At 41.0% G+C, this 23217-nt stretch overlaps 1 protein-coding gene across 1 annotated transcript in view; it reads right to left on the reverse strand.

Moving 5' to 3' along the window:
- Positions 1-23217, reverse strand: part of CDS1 (CDP-diacylglycerol synthase 1) — a 76434-nt gene that overhangs the window by 46147 nt on the left and 7070 nt on the right. Inside the window, exon 2 of the mRNA XM_025289780.3 lies at positions 14077-14204. Coding sequence (XP_025145565.1) covers positions 14077-14204 — 128 coding nt within the window. The remainder of the gene's footprint in view (positions 1-14076; positions 14205-23217) is intronic.

Below are 23217 nucleotides of genomic sequence, written 5' to 3' on the forward strand. Positions count from 1 at the left end.
GCAAACCAAGAGCAATTGCTCCGTCACTGAGAGCTTAAGGAAATGTGAAAATTATGTGTGCCAAAAGAAAAAACCAGCTCATGTTCCACATGAATGAGGATGGATCCTCTGATGCTGGGAAGTCAGGTGGCCAACAAGGATGTCTACACATCCCACCTCGGGTCATTCAGATGGGAAGGAGGGGCCAGGTGATAGACCACTCAAAGGAGGTCCCTCCTTCGGGGTGGTTGATATAAATGGTAATAATGTTAAGGTGGGGTATAACAGAGAGAATGGCCTTCTAATGAGAAAAAGTAAAGAAAGGGCAATGCAGAACTGAAACTGGAGAGACTAGCAATTTCAGGAAAATGAGGAAGGTGCGGGGAGATCAGGCATTGAGGACAAGGCCAACCAGAAGGTCACTTCTTTCAGCTCAACTTCTTTCAGCCTGTTTTCCTGAGAGACAGAGCCTTCAGCAATAGAGTATTCTCTTCTCCTTGGGCCTTTGCTGGTTCTTAGAGCAGAGCTCCCCTGAGCAAAAAACCTGGCTGGTCCCTGGTAGCTGAGTGTGACTTGACCTGCTTAACCCTCTGCTGTCAGTAAGGGCCTGGGAAGCCCATCTCCCCCAACAGAGGGGCATCACACATACCCCTAGTACACCTTACAAATAGCTGCACTCTTTCTGTGGCTACGTCATGAAAAATGTCAGCAGACACTGTATGAAACACCCCAAATTGTTCTAATAACACCTATAGAAGGAATAGTCATTGGAAGGACCGATGCTAAAAGCTGAACTTTTAATACTTGATGCAAAGAGCCAACTCATTGGAAAAGACCCCATTGCTGGGAAAGACTGAGGGCAGAAGGAGAAGGCAATAAGGGATGAGATGGTTGGATAGCATCACTGACTCAATGGACTTGGGTAAACTCTGGGAGACAATGAAGGACAGGGAAGCCTGGTATGCTGCAGTCCATGGGGCTCCAAAGAGTCGGGCATGACTGAGCGACTGAACAACAATAACAACAACATAGAAAGATATGCTTTCTGAATCTAAAATTCCTGCCCTCTGAGTTTATTCATTCTACATTCATTTTACACTCTACTCAATAATTTCTGACTTCTATTAGTTGAAATTATAACATTTAAATTATATCACAGACATTTTGACCCAACATATGATAACACATAGGCACACCCTATTCTAAGTATTCTCCACTCTATAACAGAAATATTAGCTGATTCCATTCATTTGTCAAACACTAATTACATTCCGTCTTCAGTCACTCTCCTATATAGTCTAGATACCCAGATCTACTCGTCTCTCAAAAATCCCTTTGATCACATCCTTTCTGCACACAAGACCTAAAATGCCAACATTAAATCCAAGCTCTTTTAAATTGTTTTCAAGGTTTTGCACAAGTTTGTCAAATTGTACTTACCCAACTTTATTTCCCTCTCCTGCTTAATTCTGCATGTAGACTCATACATTTTTCATGAGACTGAAAGCTTTGGGGCTGTGCTGAAAAGCTACAGCTGAAAGGTTCCATTTGGCTTTATAGAACGAACTCTTTGAGGATGAATGGATGGATTAGGAAACTGAGCTAGGTCGCAGAGCTAGTCAGAGGTAAATAAAGGACCACAAGCCAGTCTGTGGGTAATAACCCTGTCTTGTTTGCATGAATCTCAGAAAGGTACTAAGCCTTCCTTCATAACTGATTCTCAGACTCAGAATCACTGAGAACATTTTTCAGACAAAGGACACTATCCAAGTGTCGGAAATCAGTCCTTGGTGGGAACTTCAAGGTCCATGTGCACCTCTAACACTAAAGGGCTGGTCTTGAACGTCAGAGAAGCAGAGATTTAAACAGAGACCTACTCTCTTTTATTATACCAATGCTACTCCTCCCAGAAAAATTCCCCAACAAGATCAAAGACTTACTTGCCTTATTGTAATTTAAATGACTCCCCAAACCTCCCAAGAAAACCTAATACAAAGTTAAGCACATAAAGCACAGATTTAAACATAATATATAGCTATTGATAAGGTAACCAAAAGTTACCTCTCAAGGGAGAAGCCCTTAACTCCAAACAGAGCTCTGATATGCAAAACGTATGTACCACTGTTACTAAAATCCAGAGGAAAGTCTAGTTCCAAACTCAAAATTCTTGACTTCCCTTACCATGCCACCATGATCACCTTAGAGGAAGCCTTAATTTTGAGTCCAAGTCATCACCTCACAGATTGTTTTAGATCAAGGAACTGAGAACCAATATAGGAGAGCTTCATTCAAGTCTCCCGTCTCCACGACCTCTGTGAGCTAGAAATGAAATTTCTAAAAAGTAATTAAGCAGTGTTCTTTGCCTGGAAAATCCCATGGACAGAGGAGCCTAGAGGGCTACAGTCCATGGGGTCGCAAAGCGTTGTGCATGACTGAAGCAACTAAACAAAAGCAAGCAGTGTCCTTAAAAGCGATTATCTAAAGCGATGACACATTTATTGCTCAAATCAGGTATGCGATGCACAATGTCTTACTGTTACTACAACTCTTTAGGGGTTTTTATTTCAAAAGTAATAAAACAACAAAAAAATTTTTTTCTTTGTGGTACAAGCATCATGAGTTGTCAAAGACCGAGGCTGACAAGGGAGTTCATCTGAGCCAAGAATCAGAGCGTAGAGGCACTCTTTGAGAACAAACAAGAACTTGATGGGCCATCTAGTAAAGAGTAGGGTTTTGGAGAAACCCCATCTACCAGCCTTAGGAGGAAGTGGACAGGAAGTGCGCAGGTTCCCAGGGAGAAGGAAGATGGTATGACAGAGTACAAGAGGACCAGCAAGACTATGCCTGGGTATCTTCACGGTCTCTTAACCTTAACTAGTAACGTCTGGGCCACATCATTCTCTGGCATGCAGAGCTGTCCCGTGGACTTGAGGATGGCGCTAGCAGTGCCCTCTCTCACTGTGACACCTCAAATGTCTCTGTGCGTGGATGCTCAGTCGTGTCCGACTCTTTGTAACCCCATGGACTGTAGCCCTCTAGGCTCCTCTGTCCATGAGATTCTCCAGGCAAGAAATACTGGAGTGGATTGCCATTTCCTCCTCCTGGGGATCTTCCTGACCCACAGTTCAAACCCTCGTCTCCTGCGGCTCCTGTATAGGTAGGTGGATTCTTTACCACTGAGCCATCTCAGCACCCAGACATTGCCAAATGTTCACAGGTTGTGGGGGATGGTACAAAACCCAAGGCATCGCCCCTGGAAAGAAATACTAAGTTAGATTCATTGCTGAAGAAGCTCTTCACTCAAGGAGAAAGCCAGCCACTTCACTGGCTAATGAATATTCCTTTCCGCAGATCCACGCAAAGGTCAAGAAACAGACTGGGACACCTGCCAAGGGACTGAAGACTTTTCAAGCTCCTTCTAGTATCAATGGCTAATGCTCTCTTTGGCATTATATATTAGAATCTTAAAAATGAACATAAATCTTGTCCAAGGAATTTCACTTTAAAGATTTTATCTGGACTTTGAACAAGATGGTGGAGGAGTAGGTGGACGTGGAGTACATCTCTCTCCATGGATACATCAGGAATACACCTTCAGACACAGAAGTGCTTGAAGAACACCAGCTGAGAGCAGACAGGAGTAACTGACCACTCAGTACGATGAAAGAAGTAGGGAGAAAAAAGGAGAGTTAGTAGGACTGGACCTGCACTCAGCAAGTGGGGGAACTGAAGCAGGGGTCCGATCCCCACAACCAGAGGAGAGACAATTGAGGCTGAGAGTGAAGCAGCTGATCTATGACAGCCCAAATGGAATGAGAATCACACAGACAATCCTTGTCACAGCCATAGGTACCCCAGACAGGGACGCATGTTTCCCAGAAGGCATAGCAACTGGGAGCTGAAGCGTAGGGATTGTGGAGCAATCCCAGGGAGAGGTCTGCTGTTGACTGTGGGGAGTTGGCCCGAGGGGACATGAGGAAGGAGACTGTGGTGGGAAATGCCTCTGGAGGAAAATCAGGCAGCCATGGAGGCAAGCAGATACTCCTGAGGCATGCGTAGGGGTGGCGCCATCACGAAAGCCTCTTTCTCCACATGCCTGCACTAGCAGCTGAACAACAGAGAGGCTCGCCCACCAAACACCCGACGCCCAAACAACAGAGAAGGACCCCAACCAGGGGAGCCCTTTCAGTGCCTTACGCACAGAACACCAGAGTAGGACCCCAGTCAGCGGGGCCCCTTTATGTGCCTGACACACTGAGCAACAGAGCACCCCAGGCAGGGGAGCCCTCCAAGTGCCTGAATGGGCAGAGCAATGCAGAAGCATTAGCCAAAGAGGCCTTCCGATTGCCAGCCACCAGAGGCTAGAAAAAGATTCTGAGAGTCCCTTGGACTGCAAGGAGATCCAACCAGTCCATCCTACAGAAAATCAGTCCTGAATATTCATTGGAAGGACTGATGCTAAAGCTGAAACTCCAATACTCTGGCCACCTGATGCAAAGAACTGACTCATTGGAAAGGACCCTGATACTTGGAAAGATTGAAGGCTGAAGGAGAAGGGGGGAACAGAGGATGAGATAGCTGGACGGTATCACCAACTCAATGGACGTGAGTTTGAGTAAACTCCAGGAGTTGGCAATGGACAGGAAGGCCTGGCATGCTGCAGTCCATGGGGTCGCAAAGAGTTGGACACGACTGAGCAACTAGACTGAGGGCCATAGCTCCTGCGGCTGAGGCAGTCCATGTCCCTGCATGCTTGGCACCACCAGGGTTCCCACAACCAAAACAGCTACACCACCTTCACACTCAGTCCTCACTGGACATAGCTGCCACAGGCTAGAAAAAGCCCTAATAGCACCATATCTCCTGTGATGATAGCTGCCGGCGCTCCTGCATAGCCAGTACTGCCAGGGTCCCTGTGATCCAAGCAACTATGCCACCTCCATGCATGATCCCCACTGGGACAGAGCTGCCAGAGACTAGAAAAAGTCCTGCGTCTGTGCACACGGGGTCACTTGGGTCATGGCCAACTCCTTGTGACCCTGTGGACTGTGGCCTGCCAGACTTCTCTGTCCAGGGGGTTCTCCAGGCTGGAATACTGGAGTGGGTTGCCATATCCTTCTAGAGCACAATATTTCCTGCTGCCCTAGGCTCCGGCTGCTTTGAGTACCTGGTGTTGTCAGGGCCCCCATGACCCAGGCAGCTGCGCCACCCCCTACCTGGCCCTCACTAGGGCAGACCCAAGTCCTCCAGGGCAGCCTTAGGAGCAAACCCCTGTGAACAAGCCACATGCAGAGGTGGATATAAAACCACAACTGAAACCCAAGGGCAGGGTGACTAAGGAAGAGGACCCAAAACCTTCCCACCAGCTGTACAAGCTGCAGATTAAATCCACATGATCAACTAGGCTGACTCTGTGGCTATGGAATACATGAAAGGACAATGAGAATTCTGACAAAAGACCACGCACTAGTTCTGACAACTGTGGACATCAGAGGCAAGAACATGCAGGAGTAGAACCAGATTAGAGTATGAGCTGCCCCAGAGCAGGTCCAGAGACCAGCAGTACTGGAGGGCATCCTAGGGAGGTGAGGTGAACTGGGACTCCCATCGAGGGAATGGACACTGGTGGCAGAGACTCAAGAAAAACATTTGAACATTTATTCTTTTTATATTTTGACTTGTCCTGTAGTTGCTTCTGGATATTTTTTTCTTTTCCTTTTTTTCCCTCTGTTGTTGCAATTGTCAATTTAGGTAGTATTATTCAATCTTTTTAAGCTTTTGAGAATTTTTTAAAGCACATTTTTTATTTTTGTTATATACTTCAGCCTCTGTGTTGGCCTTTTATGGTTCTGGGGAGTTTTCCTTATTTTTTTTCTTTCTTTCTCTTTTTTTAATTTTAATTTTTAAAAATTTATTATTTTTTCTACATTTATTCCTTTGTTTTTTTTCCTACTATTCTTTTCCTGTTTCAGTTAGTCTTTAATACATATAAATCTTTATCTACCTTATCTATCTTCATCTATCTTAAACTTTGCATTTCTATTAGTTCTTTCTTCTCTTTCTTTTCTTTTTCTCACCATATTTGTTAGCTTTGTTTTCATTGCTTTAAAAATTCCCCAGTTAGCATCTTGCTTTAGTTTTGTTTTCCAGTTTGTGCTTTAGTTACTTATGTTCTTAACTGGTGGATATCACTTTTGATTCCCTTTGTTCACCAGGTCAATCTATTATACCTTTTTTTTGGACTGTTTTGGTTTTGCTTATGGGTGTATATGTATGTTTGTAAATTCCATTATTTAGTTATTATTTGCCTGATTTTATAATTGCCATTTGTCTGGGGTGTGCCTTCTGTTTCTCGTTTTTGTGTATTTGTTTTAATCCCATCTAATGCAATAACAAACCACCTGTGGTATCTCCATTTCCAGCCAGAGACCAGGCCCTGAGCCTATGGAGCCAGAGTGCTAACTCCAAGACCCTAGACTACCAGAGATTCCTAGCCCTAGAGAGTACCAAATAGCCAGAACTACCCAGCAAGGATCTCATTCAAAATTGATGATCAAAAGCTTTACAGAAAATCAAAAGTTAAGAGAATTTAGTACCAACAAGTCAGCTTTACAACAGATGTTAAAGGGACTTAGTCAGGAAAAACAAGAGAAGAAAAAGATCTAAAAAAAAATAAACCCCAATCAAGAAAATGGCAATAGGAACATATATATCAATAATTACTTTAAATGTAAATGAATTAAATGTTCCAACCAAAAGACACAGACTGGCTGAATGGATACAAAAACCCATATACATGCTGTCTACAAGAAACCTACTTCAGACCTAAAGACACATATAGACTGAAAGTGAGATGCTGGAAAAAGATATTCCACGCAAATGGAAATCAAAAGAAAGCTGGAGTAGCAATCCTCTTATCAGACAGAATCAACCTTAAAATAAAGACTATTATAAGAGACATGGAAGGGCACTACATAATGATCAAGGGATTGATCCAAGAGGAAGACAACTGACAGTAACACAATAGTACTAGGAGATTTTAACACCCCACTTACACCAATGCACAGATCATCAAAACAGAAAGTTAATAAGAAAGTACAAGCTTTAAAATGACACATTAGATCAGGTGAATCTCATTGATATCTTCAGGGCATTCCATCCAAATGCAGAAGAATACACTTTCTTCTCAAGTGCATATGGAACATTCTCCAGGACAGACCATATCTTGGGTCACAAATCAAACCTCAATAAATTTAAGAAAACTGAAATAATACCAAGCCTCTTTTCTGACCACAATGCTATGAGACTAGATATCAATTATAAGGAAAAAAAAACCGTAAAAATACAAACACATGGAAATTAAACAATATGTTTCTAAATAATGAACAAGTTACTGAAGAAATCAAAAGGGAAATAAAAAATTCCTAGAAACAAATGACAATGAAAACACACTAACTCAAAACCCATAGTTTGCAGCAAAAGCAGTTTTAAGAGGGAAGTCTAAAGCAATACAATCCTACCTCAAGAAACAAGAAAAATATCAAATAGATAAAAGAACAACAACAACAAAAAAATCCCAAAGTTAGCAGAAGGAAAGAAATCATAAAGATCAGAGCAGGAATAAATGAAAGAAACAATAGTAAAGATTAATAAAACTAAAAGCTGGTTCTTTGAGAAGATAAACAAAATACACAAATTTTTAGCCAGACTCATAAAAAAAAGAGAGAAAGAATCCAACCTACAAAATTAGAAGTGAAAAAGCAGAGGTTACAACAGACAATGCAGAAATACAAAGGATTATAAGAGACTACTATGAGCAACTATATGGCAAGTACATGGAAAACCTGAAAGCAGTGGATAGATTCTTAGAAAACTTCAATTTTCCAAGACTGAACCAGGAAGAAACAGAAATTATGAACAACCCAGTTATAAGCACTGAAATAGAAACTGTGATAAAAAAATCTCCCAAAAAACAAAAGCCCAGGGGCTTCACAGGAGAATTCTGCCAAACATGTAGAGAAGAGCTAATGATTATCCTTCCAAAACTCTTTCCAAAAATTTCAGAGAAAGGAACACTTCCAAACACATTCTACGAGTCCCCATCACCCTGATACCCAAACCAGACAATGATAACACACACAAAAAAGAAAATTACAGGCCAGTATCACTGATGACTGGCATCACTGACTCGATGGACATGAGTTTGAGCAAGCTCTGATGGACAGGGAAGCCCGGCATGCTGCAGTCCGAGGGGTCACAAAGAGTTGGACACAACTGAGTGACTGAACTAAACTGACTGATCACTGATGAATATAGATGTAAAAATCCTCAACCAAATTCTAGCAAACAGAACTCAACACATTAAAAGCTTATACACCATGATCAAGTTGGGTATTCCAGGGATTCAAGAGCTCTTTAATATATGCAAATCAATCAATGTGATGCATCATATTAACAAATTGAAAGATAAAAACCATATGATAATCTCAATAAATGCAGAAAAAGCCTTTGACAAAATTCAGCAACCATTTATGATTTAAAAAAAAACTCTTCAAAAAATGGGCATAGCAGGAACCTACTTCAAAATAGTAAAGGTCCTATATGATAAGCCCATAGCAAACATTATTTTCAATGGTGAAAAACTGAAAGCATTCCCTGCATTCCCTCTCAGATCAGGAATAAGAAAAGGGTTCCCACTCTCAGCACTATTATTCAACATAGTTTTGGAAGTCCTGCTGCTGCTGCCACGTCAGTCATGTCCGACTCTGTGTGACCCCATAGACAGCAACCAGGCTCCCCCATCCCTGGGATTCTCCAGGCAAGAATACTGGAGTGGGTTGCCATTTCCTTCTCCAATGCATGAAAGTGAAAAGTGAAAGTGAAGTTGCTCAGTCATGTCTAACTCCTCGTGACCCCATGAACTGTAGCCCACCAGTCTCCCCCATCCATGGGATTTTCCAGGCAAGAGTACTGGAGTGGGTTGCCATTGCCTTCTCCTTGGAAGTCCTAGGTACAGCAATCAGAGAAATAAAGAAATAAAGGAACTCAGATCAGAAAAAAAGTAAAATTCTCACAGTTTGCAGATGACATGATACTAAACATAGAAAATCCTAAAGATACTATCAGAAAATTACTAGAGCTAATCAGTGAATTTAGCAAAGTCTCAGGAAACTAGGCCATGATGTGTGGGGCCACCCAAGACGGAGGGATCATGGTGGAGAGGTCTGACAGAATGCGGTCCACTGGAGAAGGGAATGGCAAACCACTTCAGTATTCTTGCCTTGAGAATTACATGAACAGTATGAAAAGGCAAAAAGATAGGACACTGAAAGATGAACTCCCCAGGTTGGTTGGTGCCCAATATGATACTGGAGATCAGTGGAGATATAACTTAAGAAAGAATGAAGGGATGGAGCCAAGCAAAAAAAACACCCAACCTAGACAGCATGTTAAAAAGCAGAGACATACTTTGCTAACAAAGGTCTGTCTAGTCAAAGCTATGGTTTTTCCAGTGGTCCTGTATGGATGTGAGAGTTGGACTATAAAGAAAGCTGAGCACCAAAGAATTGATGCTTTTGAACTGTGGTGTTGGAGAAGGCTCTTGAGAGTTCCTTGGACTGCAAGGAGATCCAACAAGTCCATCCTAAAGGAGATCAGTCCTGGGTGTTCATTGGAAGGTCTGATGTTGAAGCTGAAACTCCAATACTTTGGCCACCTGATGCAAAGAGCTGATTGATTTGAAAAGAGCCTGATGCTGGGAAAGATTGAGGGCAGGAGGAGAAGGGGATGACAGAGGATGAGATGGTTAGATGGCATCATCGACTCAATGGACATGAGTTTGGGTGGGCTCTGGGAGTTGGTGTTGGACAGGGAGGCCTGGCGTGCTGCAGCTCATGGGGTCACAAAGAGTCAGACACGACTGAGTGACTGAACTGAACTGAATAGGATACAAAATCAATACACAGAAAGCACTTGCATTCCTATATAATAACAATGAAAAATCAGAAAGAAAAATTAAGGACTCAATATTCACTTTTGCAACAAAAAGAATAAAATATCTAGAACAAACCTACCTAAGGAGACAAAAAAACTGTATGTATAAAATTATAAGACACGGATGAAAGAAATCAAAGATGACATAAACAGATGAAGAAACATTACATGTTCCTGGGTAGGAGGAAGCAATATTGTGAAAGTGACTATTCTACCAAATGCAAACTACAGATTCAGTGTGATCCCTATCAAATTACCAATTGCATTTTTCACAGAAATAGAAAAAAATTTTCACAATTCATATGGAAACACAAAAGACTCCAAATAGCCAAAACAGTCTTGAGAAACAAGAATGGATCTGGAGGAATTAACCTTCCTGACTTTAGACTATACTACAAAGCCACAGTCATCAAGACAGTATGGTACTGGCACAACAAAAGAAATATAGACCAATGGAACAAGATAGAGAGCCCAGAGATAAACCCAAGCACCTATGGGTACCTGATTTTTACAAAGGAAGCAAGAATATACAATGGGGCAAAGACAGCCTCTTCAATAAATGGTGCTGGGAAAACTGGACAGTTACATGTAGAAGAATGAAACTGGAACACCTTCTAATGCCACACACAAAGATAAACAAAATGGATTAAAGACCTAAATGGAAGACCAGAAACTATAAAACTCTCAGAGGAAAACACAGGCAGAACATTTGATGGCATAAATCAAAGCAAGATCCTCTGTGACCCACCTCCTAGAGTAATGGAAATAAAAACAAAAGTAAACAAGTGAGGCCTAATTAAACTTAAAAGCTTCTGCACGCAAAGGAAACTATAAACATGGTGAAAAGACAACCCTCAGAATGGGAGAAAATGATAGCAAATGAAACAACCGACAAAGGATTAAATATACAAGCAGCTCATATAACTCAATACCAAAAAACAAACAACCCAATCAAAAAGTGGGAAAAAGACCTAAACAGACATTTCTCTAAAGAGGACATACAGATGCCTAACATGAAAAGATGCTCAACATCTAGATCTAGCGAAATGCAAATCAAAACCACAGTGAGATATCAACCAACTCACACCAGTCAGAATGGCCATCATAAAAAAGTCTACAAACAATAAATGCCGGAGAGGGTATGGAGAAAAGGGAACCTTCTGTTGGTGGGAATATAAATTGATACAGTCACTATGGAAGATGGTATGGAGATTCCTTAAAAAACTAGGGGAAAAAAAAAAAAAACAAAACACCATATGACCCAGCAATCCCACTACTAGTTATATATCCTGAAGAAACCAAAATTGAAAAAGACACATGTATCCCAATATTCACTGCAGCACTATTTACAATAGCCAGAACATGGAAGCAACCTAGATGTCCATTGACAGATAAATGGATGAATCTGTGGAGCATATACAAAATGGAATATTACTCAGCCATGAAAAGGAACACCTCTGAGTCAGTTCTAATGAGGCAGATGAACCAAGAGCCTATCATACAGAGGGAAGTCAGTCAGAAAGAGAAAGATAAATATTGTATATTAACAGAGATATATGGAATCTAGAAAGATGGTACCTATGAATTTATTTGCAGGGCAGCAATGGAGAAATAGACATAGAGAACAGACTAATGGACATGGGGTGGGGGCGGGGGGAAGGAGATGGTATGTATGGAGAGAGTAACATGGAAACTTACATTACCATATATAAAATAGACAGCCAATGGGAATTTGCTGTATGACTCAGGGAACTCAAACAGGGGCTCTGTAACAACCTAGAGGGGTGGGATGGGGGAGAGGTTCAGGAGGGAGGCAACAGGTATGCCTATGGCTGATTCGTGTTGGTATTTGTCAGAAAACAACAAAATTTCTGTAAAGCAATTATCCTTCAATTAAAAATAAATAAAATTTAAAAATTTTATCTGAAGAAAATAATTATGGATGCTAAATAAAAGTTAGCTATAAAAATATACATTTAAAGCAGAGTTGGTTTTAATTTTGAAAATTTAGAAACTGGCTGTCTAGCAACATCTGTTTAGTTAAGTAAATTGAACCAAAGCTGTACAAGGAATATATCATGCAGCCATCCAAGTATTTACATATATTTAAGGATGTTGTTCCTAATACCAGGGAATGAAAATGAAAAGAGCAAGGCAGAAAGGAGTACAATGCTGCTTTTACATTACACACACAGGCACACACATGCACACACTGCAAAAAAAAGTTTCAAAGATAAACAGTATTTTCATCAGTAATGTCTCAGTTGGAGGGTTACAGGGTTTTTTCCTGCAATCCAGGTTTATTTCTTATGCAATTAGTAGTTTTACTCCTTTGCATCTACAACTTCTAAATTTTTGCAAGGCAGACTATTTGGGATATTAAATAAAAAGAGGCTAAAATGTGTAACACATAGATTTTAAAACATTCATTTAATTTTTACAGAGAAGTTTCTTGAGAAGATTCAAAGTAGTCATTTATTACCTGCTGTTTTTTTTTTTTTTAAAGTGAAATCTTTCATAAATAGAGCACAATTCTTTGCTTCAGAATGTGGCTCTATCACTTAGCCAGGTCATTTGCTACATGACCCTGGATATGACACATATCTGTGCTTCAGTTTCTCCATTTATACAACAGGTATAATATAACCATACCTGTGTTACAGGGTTGATGTGATAATAAATTAGTCAACACAAGTAAAGTGCTTGGAGAAGCACCTAGCAAATATACATGGTCAATAAATACCAGCTACTATTACCTGCTATTGTTGCTTTATGCCAGGAAAAAAAAAAAGTAAGGAAAATCTTGTTATGCATGACACACAGGAATCCAGCATTATTCTTATATAACGTCAACACAGAAAAAAGTCCAGATCCAAAATAGACTAGGTGAGATTTTAAAGCAAAGGTACGTCTGTGAACTAGGTCATGAAAACAACTGGGAACAAGAAATATTAAAATAATAATCATACTTTTAATAAGGGAGAGCAACATTTTTTTCTGTTGGCTAAAAAACATGAAAACTTTGCCTTGAACCAGTTTATTCTAATATGGCTATCCTCTAGGAAATTAAAAATCAGAAAAGCTCATATTTTATTTACTAGATATGACTGCTGCTGCTGCTAAGTCGCTTCAGTCGTGTCCGACTCTGTGCGACCCCAGAGACGGCAGCCCACCAGGCTCCCCCGTCCCTGGGATTCTCCAGGCAAGAACACTGGAGTGGGTTGCCATTTAATCAGTGTTTTTCAGACTTCAAGTTATGACCCATGGGTAGTAAAAATCAATTTAGTAATTTAGCATTTTTTGGTCCAAGAACCTAGAACCATTATCAAAAATAAGAGAAATCAGAGTGCATCACACACAGTTATGGCAAGAATTGCTTCATAACATTTTTCCAGCAGTTAAAATATAATTTGCGTCTCTCTTGGGGCAGGTGGAAAACAGACCTCTTATTCTGTGTCACAGTATTAAGAAACTGAAGAAAGAGTGTTCTGTACCAATATTTAAGATTTTATATGCTCATCTGGGTAACAGATTACACTTATTTTGCCCTTATAAATTTTATAATTCATATTACAATGGAGGGCAATATAAAATTAGTTTCTTATTAGACATTTAAAGGTATAACAGAAAAACAAAAGGGCAAAGTGTTGTGGAGTCTGGACAATGATTTTAAATTCTGTTAGAAGGAAAAAAATTACCTATTTCCATCTGGCATTTGAAAACACAGAACAGAGGATACAGAATTTTCTTTATTTGATGTCCCAGAATCAGAAAAGGCAACTTGATGTGATAAATGGGTCACTGGCTTCAGAAACCCGGCAGACAGGGCAGAAATGCCAGGTCCACAACTTATTAGCTTTATAACATTCACCAGCTAACCTCTCAGACTTGGTTTTCTGAAACTTAAGACGTTAAAGATTAATGAAAGGATGTATATCAAGCCTCCAACACTGTGCTCATGTATGGTGAAAAATGTAAAAGTCTTCTCTCATAGCTCTAAAACTCACAAAAAGTGAAATTTCTTAGACCAGTGTAAGAAATGGTCCAGGATAACCTCACAGCTTATCTTGTTCACCCCTCAGATTGACCTTCAACCAATCGTACCTTGAAGACAAACCAGACAGAGCTTTCTTGAGGATCTCGGGGGTTCTATCTAGGGATGGTGGAATTTCTGGAATATCAGAATCTGTTCTGGAATCCAAGTCTCCATATCTGTCATCAATATCTGTTTCCTAAAATTAAAGAAAAAAGAAAATCACTTTGCAAAATAAAAGGGAATAAAGTGCATGCTTGCCAATACATCTATTTATTGCTCAGAGTACCAACTCTCATTTCCATAACTTAAAAAAAAAAAACTATTAACTTATTTTGAATATGCAAGCACTGTTGGACATCTAGTTAGTAAAGTTCCTGCTAAAGTCTATCAACATAAAGGATTAATTTAAACAAAAAACACAAAAAGAAATTTCTGTATTATCTAAATCAGAAGTGTACCACAGTATCAAATATTCATTGTTTCTCTGCTTAACAGAAAATATAGTGTTTGTGTTAATGTAGATTCTGATCAATGGTACATGAGTGAGTGAGTGAAGTCGCTCAGTCATGTTCGACTCTCTGCAACCCGGTGGACTGTAGCCTACCAGGCTCTTCTATCCATGTACAATGGTACATAGTCTCTTTTTTATTTGATTGCAATCAAAGCATCTCCAATAGGAGTAATATCTTACATTGGCATGGCATTTTAGATAGATACACAGATAGTGAAGCTGAATCTGACCTCTGTACCCCAACACTGAATTAAATCTCTGAGACTTCTGGGTGAAGTTAAAAAAGAATAGCTTTATTGCTTTGCCAGGCAAAGGCAGCCACAGCAGGCTAATGCCGTCAAAATCGTGTGTCCCAACTTAGAGAGAGTAGTGGAAAGTTTTATAGTTATGGGGTGTGACCAACTTGCGGACATTCTTGTGACTGGCTGGTGGTAAGCAGGGTCAGCCTCATCAGCCTTCAGGTTCCAATTGGTCTGGGGTCCGTGCACTTGCGGGCAGCGACCCCCATTAATCATTAACTTCTCCCACCTGGTGGGGGTTTCAGTATCTGCACAACAGCTCAAAGATTCTGCCATGGGTATCTCTTACTGGGAACCAGGACCTTGCCCCAAGGCCACACTATTGTTTCTCTTGACGGTTTCTCCCTTGTCTTGCATCCCCTGCCTTTCCTAATTAACAACGGCTAGAATCTGGCTGTTGGAACTCAGTGAAGATCAGAGAGGCTGAATGAAGGCTATTCCTGTAATCAGATGAATGGGGGACACACAAAGGCTCTGTGCCCAGGAGTCCTAGAGGGCCCTGCTAGGTATCAATAGATAGACAGATATAAATATGTAGATATACAGATACATACACACACACATATATATAAATAAATAAATAAATACTCATATAAAAAGAGATCAAATCAGTCAATCTTAGGATTCCTTTAGAGGAAATACACCCTGAATATTCACCGGAAGGACTGATGCTAAAGCTGAAGCTTCAATACTTTGGCCACCTGATGTGAAGCACCAACTCATTGGAAAAGACCCTGATGCTGGGAAAGACTGAAGGTAAGAGGAGAAGGGGATGACAGAGGATGAGTGGTTGGATGGCATCACCAACTCAATGGACATGAGTTGGCGCAAACCCCAGGAGATGATGAAGGACAGGGAAGCCTGGCGTGCTGCAGACCATGTGGCTGCAGAGAGTGGGATGCGACTTAGCAACTGAACGATAATATACATATAATTATTCTAAACACTCAAGCTTCCATCATTTTATTAGATCCTCAAGAGATAATCCTGGCCACGATGGTGGAGTACAAAATCCTGGAGCCCACCTCCTCTCATGGGCACACCAAGTTTACAACTATTATCAGAAAAGCTACTGATGAGAAAGTGTGATAGAATCTACCAGAAAAGATCTTCTACAACTAAAGATACAAGGAAAAATCCACAAGGAGACAGAAAGGAGGGGCAGTGGGGTGGTACAGTCAAGATTCATACTATAGAAAAAGCAGTTTTAAGAGGAAAGGTTATAGTGAAGCAAGCCTACCTCAGTCTCCTAAAACAAGGAAATAAAACCAAAAATAAACAAATGAGATCTAAGGAGACTTAAAAGCTTTTGCACAGCAATGAAAACCATCAACAAAACAAAAAGACAACCTACTGAATGAGAGAAAATATTTGCAAATGTTATGACTAATAAGGAATTAATATCCAAAATATATAAACAGCTCATACAACTCGCTATCAAAAAAAACCAAACAACTCAATCAAAAAATGGGTAGAAGACCTATATACGCATTTTTCCAAAGAAGACATAAAAATGGCCAACAGGCACATGAAAAGGTGCTCAACATTACTAATTATCGTAGAAATGAAAATCAAAACCACAATAATATATCACGTCACATCTGTCATTCTGACTATCACTAAAAAGACCACAAATAACAAATGTTGGCAATGATACGGAGAAAAGGGAACACTGTACACTGTTGGTGGGAATGCAAATTTGTATAAGCACTGTGAGCCAGTATGGAGGTTCCTGAAAGAACTAAAAATAGAACTCCATCAACAGATGAATGGACAAAGAAGATGTGGTATCGGGGCTTTCCTGTTGGCTGTGTGGTGAAAAGTCCGCCTGCCCATGCAGAAGACACAGGTTTGATCCCTGATATGGGAGGATCCCACATGCTGTGGACCAGCTAAGCCTGTGCACCACAGCCATTGAACCTGGGCTCTAGAACCCGGGAACTGCAACTACTGAAGTTTGTGTGCCTACAGCCCATGCTCTGCAACAAGAGAAGTCACCATAGTGAGAAGTCACCATAGTGAGAAGTCTGTACACCGCAACTAGAGAAAAGCCCATGCAGCAACAAAGACCCACACAGCCTAAAATAAATAAAATTATAAAAAAGATGTGGTGCATACACACACACAAACACACACACACACTGGAATGCTACTCAGACATAAAGAAGAATAAATTTTGCCATCTGCAACAACATGGATGGACCTGGAGGGTATTATGCCTAGTGAAATCAGTTCAGTTCAGTCGCTCAGTCACGTCCAACTCTTTGCAACCCCATGAACCACAGCACACCAGGCCTCCCTGTCCATCACCAACTCCCGGAGTTTACCCAAATCCATGTCCATTGAGTCGGTGATGCCATTCAACCATCTCATCCTCTGTCATCCCCTTCTCCTCTTGCTCCCAACCCCTCCCAGCATCAGGGTCTTTTTCCAATGAGTCAACTCTTTGTATGAGGTGGCCAAAGTATTGGAGTTTCAGCTTCAACATCAGTCCTTCCAATGAACACCCAGGACTGATCTCCTTTAGGATGGACTGGTTGGATCTCCTTGCAGTCCAAGGGACTCTCAAGAGTCTTCTCCAACACCACAGTTGAAAAGCATCAATTCTTCGGCGCTCAGCTTTCTTCACAGTCCAACTCTCACATCCATACATGACCACTGGTAGCAATCTTCATTAAAGAGTGCTACACACATAAATGCTTTGGGAGAGTGGTTTACAAAGGGGGAAACTGGGGGGAAAGCAGCTGAAATGGGTGAGAAGGAAGAGGATATTCACAGCAGGTTAATACAAGCAGAAGGAGCACTGAGCAGAATGTTGGGCCAGAAGTTGATCCTAAGAATGAAAGTATATAGGGAGATTCTAAATGTTTAGGAAATCTCCAACCAAACTCAGCCCTCATTAGCACCAAAGCTGTGGCAAATTTCATCACCCCTTCCAACTGTTTCTTTACCCATAAAAACTGGAAACATTAAAAAAAAACAAACCCCAAAACTGGAAATATTTAATGCCAAGGACTCGGTTCAGTCAGTGAAATAGTAAGCTATTATTATTATTCATACTATCAAATCGAATTCCTCATTAAGTGGCTTACCAAATAAAATGGGTACCAAATAAAATGCCTTGGGTAGCATTATCAATAATCATAAAGGAATAATAAGCTTTTGATTACTAACTATAAATCTCTTATCAAATAATTACAAAATTAAATGTGACATTATACCAAAAATGACAAAGCAAATGCCGTGTTCCCACTGTAACCCTGAGTCAGTTGGCCTCAGAGCAGATTAAACAAATAGCTGTTGACTAGTAAACCACCAGGCAGGACATCTTCTGCAAACTTCAGGGAACCTGCTGTTAGCCTGATGTGCCAGCACGTTTTCAACATCTGGAACAATGTCGAACAATGTGGATCAAGATATTTGGGAAAAAAAAAAAAAAAAATCCCAGAAAGTCCCAACAAGGAAAACTTGAATTTGCGGCATACTCACAACTGTGTTTGGGCTTCCCTGGTGTCTCAGTTGGTAAAGAATTTGCCTGCAATGTAGGAGACCCAGGTTTGATCCCTGAGACGGGAAGATCCCCTGGAGAAGGAAATGGCAACCCACTCCTGTGTTCTTGCCTGGGAAGTCAAGGCAAGACTTATTTCTTTGCTCTGCTACTCTTTTTTTCCCTGTCAATAACCCAGAGTGTTGGAAGCGTGGTGTGAGTGGTCATGGAGATGGTGACTAATGGAAGTGGCTCCATAAGGCATATCACCAGGTTGCAGAAAGAGTACCACACTAGGAATTGGGAGTTTCAAGTACACTCGGCACTCAGTACCTGGTGGGGATGGGGGCTGGAGGGTGTTCCAGGACCTTCTAAGATACAAAAATGAGAGAAGGTACAGTATTTGTATACAATCTATATACATCCTTTCATACACTTTACATCATCTCTAGATTATAAAACCTAATACAATGTAAACAGTTTTAAGTACAATGTAAACAATTGTGTGTGTGCTTAGTTACTCAGTTGTATCCGACTCTTTGCGACCATTGGACTGTAGCCTGCCAGGCTCCTCTGTCCATGGGATTTTCCAGGCAAGAACACTGGAGTAGGTCGCCATTTCCTTCTCCAGGGGATCTTCCCAACCTAGGGATCGAACCCACATCTCCTGTATTGGCAGGCGGATTCTTTATCCACTGAGCCATCGGGAAGCATCTTGCCAACAGTTGTGGTTTGATTGCTAAGTCGTGTCTGACTCTTTGTGACCCCATGGACTGCAGCCTGCCAGGCTTCTCTGTCCAGGGGACTTCCCAGGCAAGAACACCAGAGTGGGTTGCCATTTCCTTCTCCAGGGAATCTTCCCCACTCAGGGATCACACCTGGGTCTCCTACATTGCAGGCAAATTCTTTACCAACTGAGACACCAGGGAAGCCCAAACACAGTTGTGAGTATGCCGCAAATTCAAGTTTTCCTTGTTGGGACTTTCTGGGATTTTTTTTTTTTTTTCAAATATCTTGATCCACAGTTGGTTGAATCCATGGCCTCACAACCCACAGACACGAGGGCTGACTGTCCTAATTCCACCCCTACTCTAACTAGCAAGGACAAAAGGCAAAACACTTGACCCTAAAGAAACTCAGCCTCTGGTTTCCTTAAAAAATAAAAGCACTGCACTTTCCAACAAACTGCCTCAAAGTCCACTTGGTAATAAAGGTGAGGTGCCCCAACCCTCTGCAGCAGTTCATAACCTTTGTGAGAAGAGGAAATACTACTGGCTTCACTTTTGACTCCCTAGAGGTTGGCAGAGGACCCTGCACAGCGGCTGGCACTTACTATGTAAGTATGTGTTGAATGAACTGAGTCTGTAAACTTATGCTAACATTTAAGATTAAAATAGTTCTCAACTGTTCTTGCTAGGTAAATAATTTTGGCCATTTCACCTTGCTTGGGACCACCTTTTAGCACTCGTGAAATGAGGGCTTCTGACTATGAAGGGCTATGTGCTATTCTTTTGTAAATATAAAAAGACAGTGAAAGTATTTCTGGTAAATGATGAATGGAAGTTGAAATAAAGTTTCTTTATTACCCTGAAAATCTCATTCCTACAGTGAAACTAACTTCAAAAGTACTTACAAATGTCGATTTATTTATACTTCACATTACCTTATAGATAAGTAAATAATCACATCCTTCTTGTAAGTGAAAAAATTTAGGCTCACAAAGATTGAGTAAAGTGCCCCAAGTTTACTCAGCTCGAAGCAATGTAGCCAGGAGGCAGAAAGAAAATTTAAATGACAATTTTTCCACAAACTGATCTGCAGATCCAGTGTAATCCCAGTCATCTCAATTGGCTTTTATTTTGTGTGGAAATAAACAGACCGACTCTAAAATTTATATGAAAATGCAAAAGGACCTTAAGAAGAGCCAGAACCACCTGCAGATAAAAACAAAACTGAAGGACTTATACTGTTTTCAAAAGTTATTATAAAGCTGTAACTGTGATATTGGCACAAAAACTAATCAATGGAATAGAAGAAAGTGTCTAGAAATTAATCCACATTTATATGGCTAATTGACTTCAACAAAGTTGAAAGGTAATTCAGTGTACAATGCTATAATAATTAGATAATTATATAAAAGGAAGGAAGGAAGGTAAAACTTTGACCCATACTTCACACTACTTACAAAAATTAATTCAAAATAGATCAGACACTTACATAAAGCTATACAATTCAACAAACTCTTTGGGAACTGAGGTTAGGCAAAGACTCAAATATGACAACAAAAAAGTAGGATTCATAAAAGAAAAACTGAGAAATAAAACCAGTTCAAAATTAAAATGTTCTGCTTTTCAAAAGACACTGTTAAGAGAAAGAGAAAACAGCTATAGACTGGGAAAAGATATTTGCAAGAGAGTATGTGTGCTCAGTCATGTCCAACTCTTTGCAACCCCACGGACTGTAGCCCAAGAGGCTCCTCTGTCCATGGAATTTTCCAGGCAAGAATACTGGAATGAGTTTCCATTTCCTACTCCAGAGGATCTTCCTAACCCAGGGATCGAACCCGTGTCTCCTGTGTCTCCTGCATTGGCAGGCAGATTCTTTACCACTAGCACCACCTGGGATGACCTGATATTTGCAAATCACATGTCAAATAAGGGTCTTGCATTCAGAATATATCAAGAATTCCCAACAGTCAATAAGAAAACAATCGATGTAATCAAAATACATGGGCAAAGCTTTATTTGAACAGACATCTCACTGAAGGCAATAATACACTGATGGTAAATTGGCATATGAAGAAATGCTCAACATCTTAGTTATTAGGGAGTTAAAGTGAAAGTCCCTCAGTTATGTCTGACTCTTTGTGACCTATGGACTATATAGTCCATGGAATTCTCCAGGTCAGAATCTGGAGGGGGTAGCCTTTCCCTTCTCCAGGAGATCTTCCCAACCCAGGGATTGAAACCAGGTCTCCCATAACACAGGCAGATTCTTACCAGCTGAGCCACAAGGGAAGCCCAAGAATACTGGTGTGAGTAGCCTATCCCCTATCCAGTGGATCTTCCCAACGCAGGAATTGAACCAGGGTCTCCTGCATTGCAGGTGGATTCTTTACCAACTGAGCTATCAGGGAAGTTATTAGGGAAAGGAAATCAAAACCGCAATACGAGACTATGACACACCTTCTAACATAGCTAAAAAATAAAAACTGAACATACCAAGTCTCAGAGAAGATGTATTGAAACTGGGCCTCCCATACACTGCTGGTGGGAATGTGTACAATCATTCTGGAAAAGAGTTTGGCAGTTTCTTAAAAAGTTAAATACATGTCCACCCTATGACCCAGTCATTTCAATCCCAGGTATCTGCCCAAAGCAATGAAAGCATACGTCCACACAAAGACTGTACCCAGTGTTCATGGCAGCTTTCTTTGTAATAGCTCCAAACTGGAAACACCTCAAATGCTGCAAAGGACAAACTGGGCTACATCCATACAATGGAAAACTACTCAGCAACAGAAACGAACTACTGATGTATGCGACAATATGGGTGGATGTCAAAAAAATTATGCTGAGTAAAAAGAAGCCAGACAAAATGTACGTATGACATGTGTACGTACACATATATGTGGGTATATGCATATATGTATGTATTGAGTTCTATCTACATAAAATTCTGGAAAATACACATTCATCTTATAGTGCCAGAAAGCAGAGCAGTGATTACTGTGCTCAGTCGTGTCTGACTCTTTGTGACCCTATGGACTGCAGCCTGCCAGGCTCCTGTGTCCATGGGATTGCCCCAGCAAGATTACTGGAATGGGTTGCCATTTCCTCCTCCAGGGGATCTTCTGACCCAGGGATCGAACCCATGTCTCCTACCTCTCCTGGACTGGGAGGTGGATCCTTACCACTGAGCCACCAGGGAAGCCCAATCAGTGATTATCAAAAGGTAAAAGGGGAATACAAAAGGGCAGGAGCAAACTTTTAGTGGTGACGTGTTTGTTCACTATCTTTATTGCAGTGATAAATTCATGGGCGTATGCATATGTCAGACTGCACAGTGTAGTGAGTACAGTCACTTTAGTGTATGTCACATAGGTCACGGGGACTCCTGAAGAGTACACAGGAGCCCGTAGTCAGGGAAAGAGAACTGAACTGCTTCTCGACGCTGGGGACTGAAAAGGCAGGAAGAAAACCATTCAAGATGATGGCTCCAAAGAAGTCTCTAAACTAATGAAAGTAAGCAGAAGTTTAGAATGCAACAAAGGATAATGCATTAAATCAATCACAATTCCCACCCCTCTTACATCTAGTCCCCTAAAAAGTGAGTCAGATGACCTGTGTCAACTTCTCCACTCCACTACAGGTCCCTTGAGGTTCACACTGATTCCTGTACCTGCTGCTGCTGCTAAGTCACTTCAGTTGTGTCCAACTCTTTGAGACTCTATGGACTGTCCGTGGATTCTCCAGGCAAGAATACTGGAGTAGGTTGCCATTTCCTTCTACAGAGGATTCCTGTACCTAGCATTAAAACTGCAAACAAGCATATGGAAAGCCTCAAGTGACATAGAGTTCTGTGCCTAAAAGGATGGAAGCCTTGTAAAAATCTTGAATCTAAACAGTTTTGGGGCTTCCCTGGAGGTTCAGTAGTAAAGAATTGCCTGCCAATGCAGGAGACGCAGGTTCAGTCCCTGGGCCAGGAAAATCCCCCAGAGAAGAGAATGGCTACCCACTCCAGTATTCTTGCCTGGGAAATCCCATGCACAGAGGAGCCTGGTGGGCTACAGTTCATAGGGTTGCAAAGAGTTGGAACCGACTTAGTGACTAAACAACAAAGAGCTCTTACTTGAAAGAACAGTAGTTTGTATTCCTGATTTCAGCATTTTCTCTCCGTCTCTTCACTGTTT

This window comes from Bubalus bubalis, chromosome 7 (assembly GCF_019923935.1).
Source record: "Bubalus bubalis isolate 160015118507 breed Murrah chromosome 7, NDDB_SH_1, whole genome shotgun sequence".
Classification (NCBI taxonomy): Eukaryota; Metazoa; Chordata; class Mammalia; order Artiodactyla; family Bovidae; genus Bubalus; species Bubalus bubalis.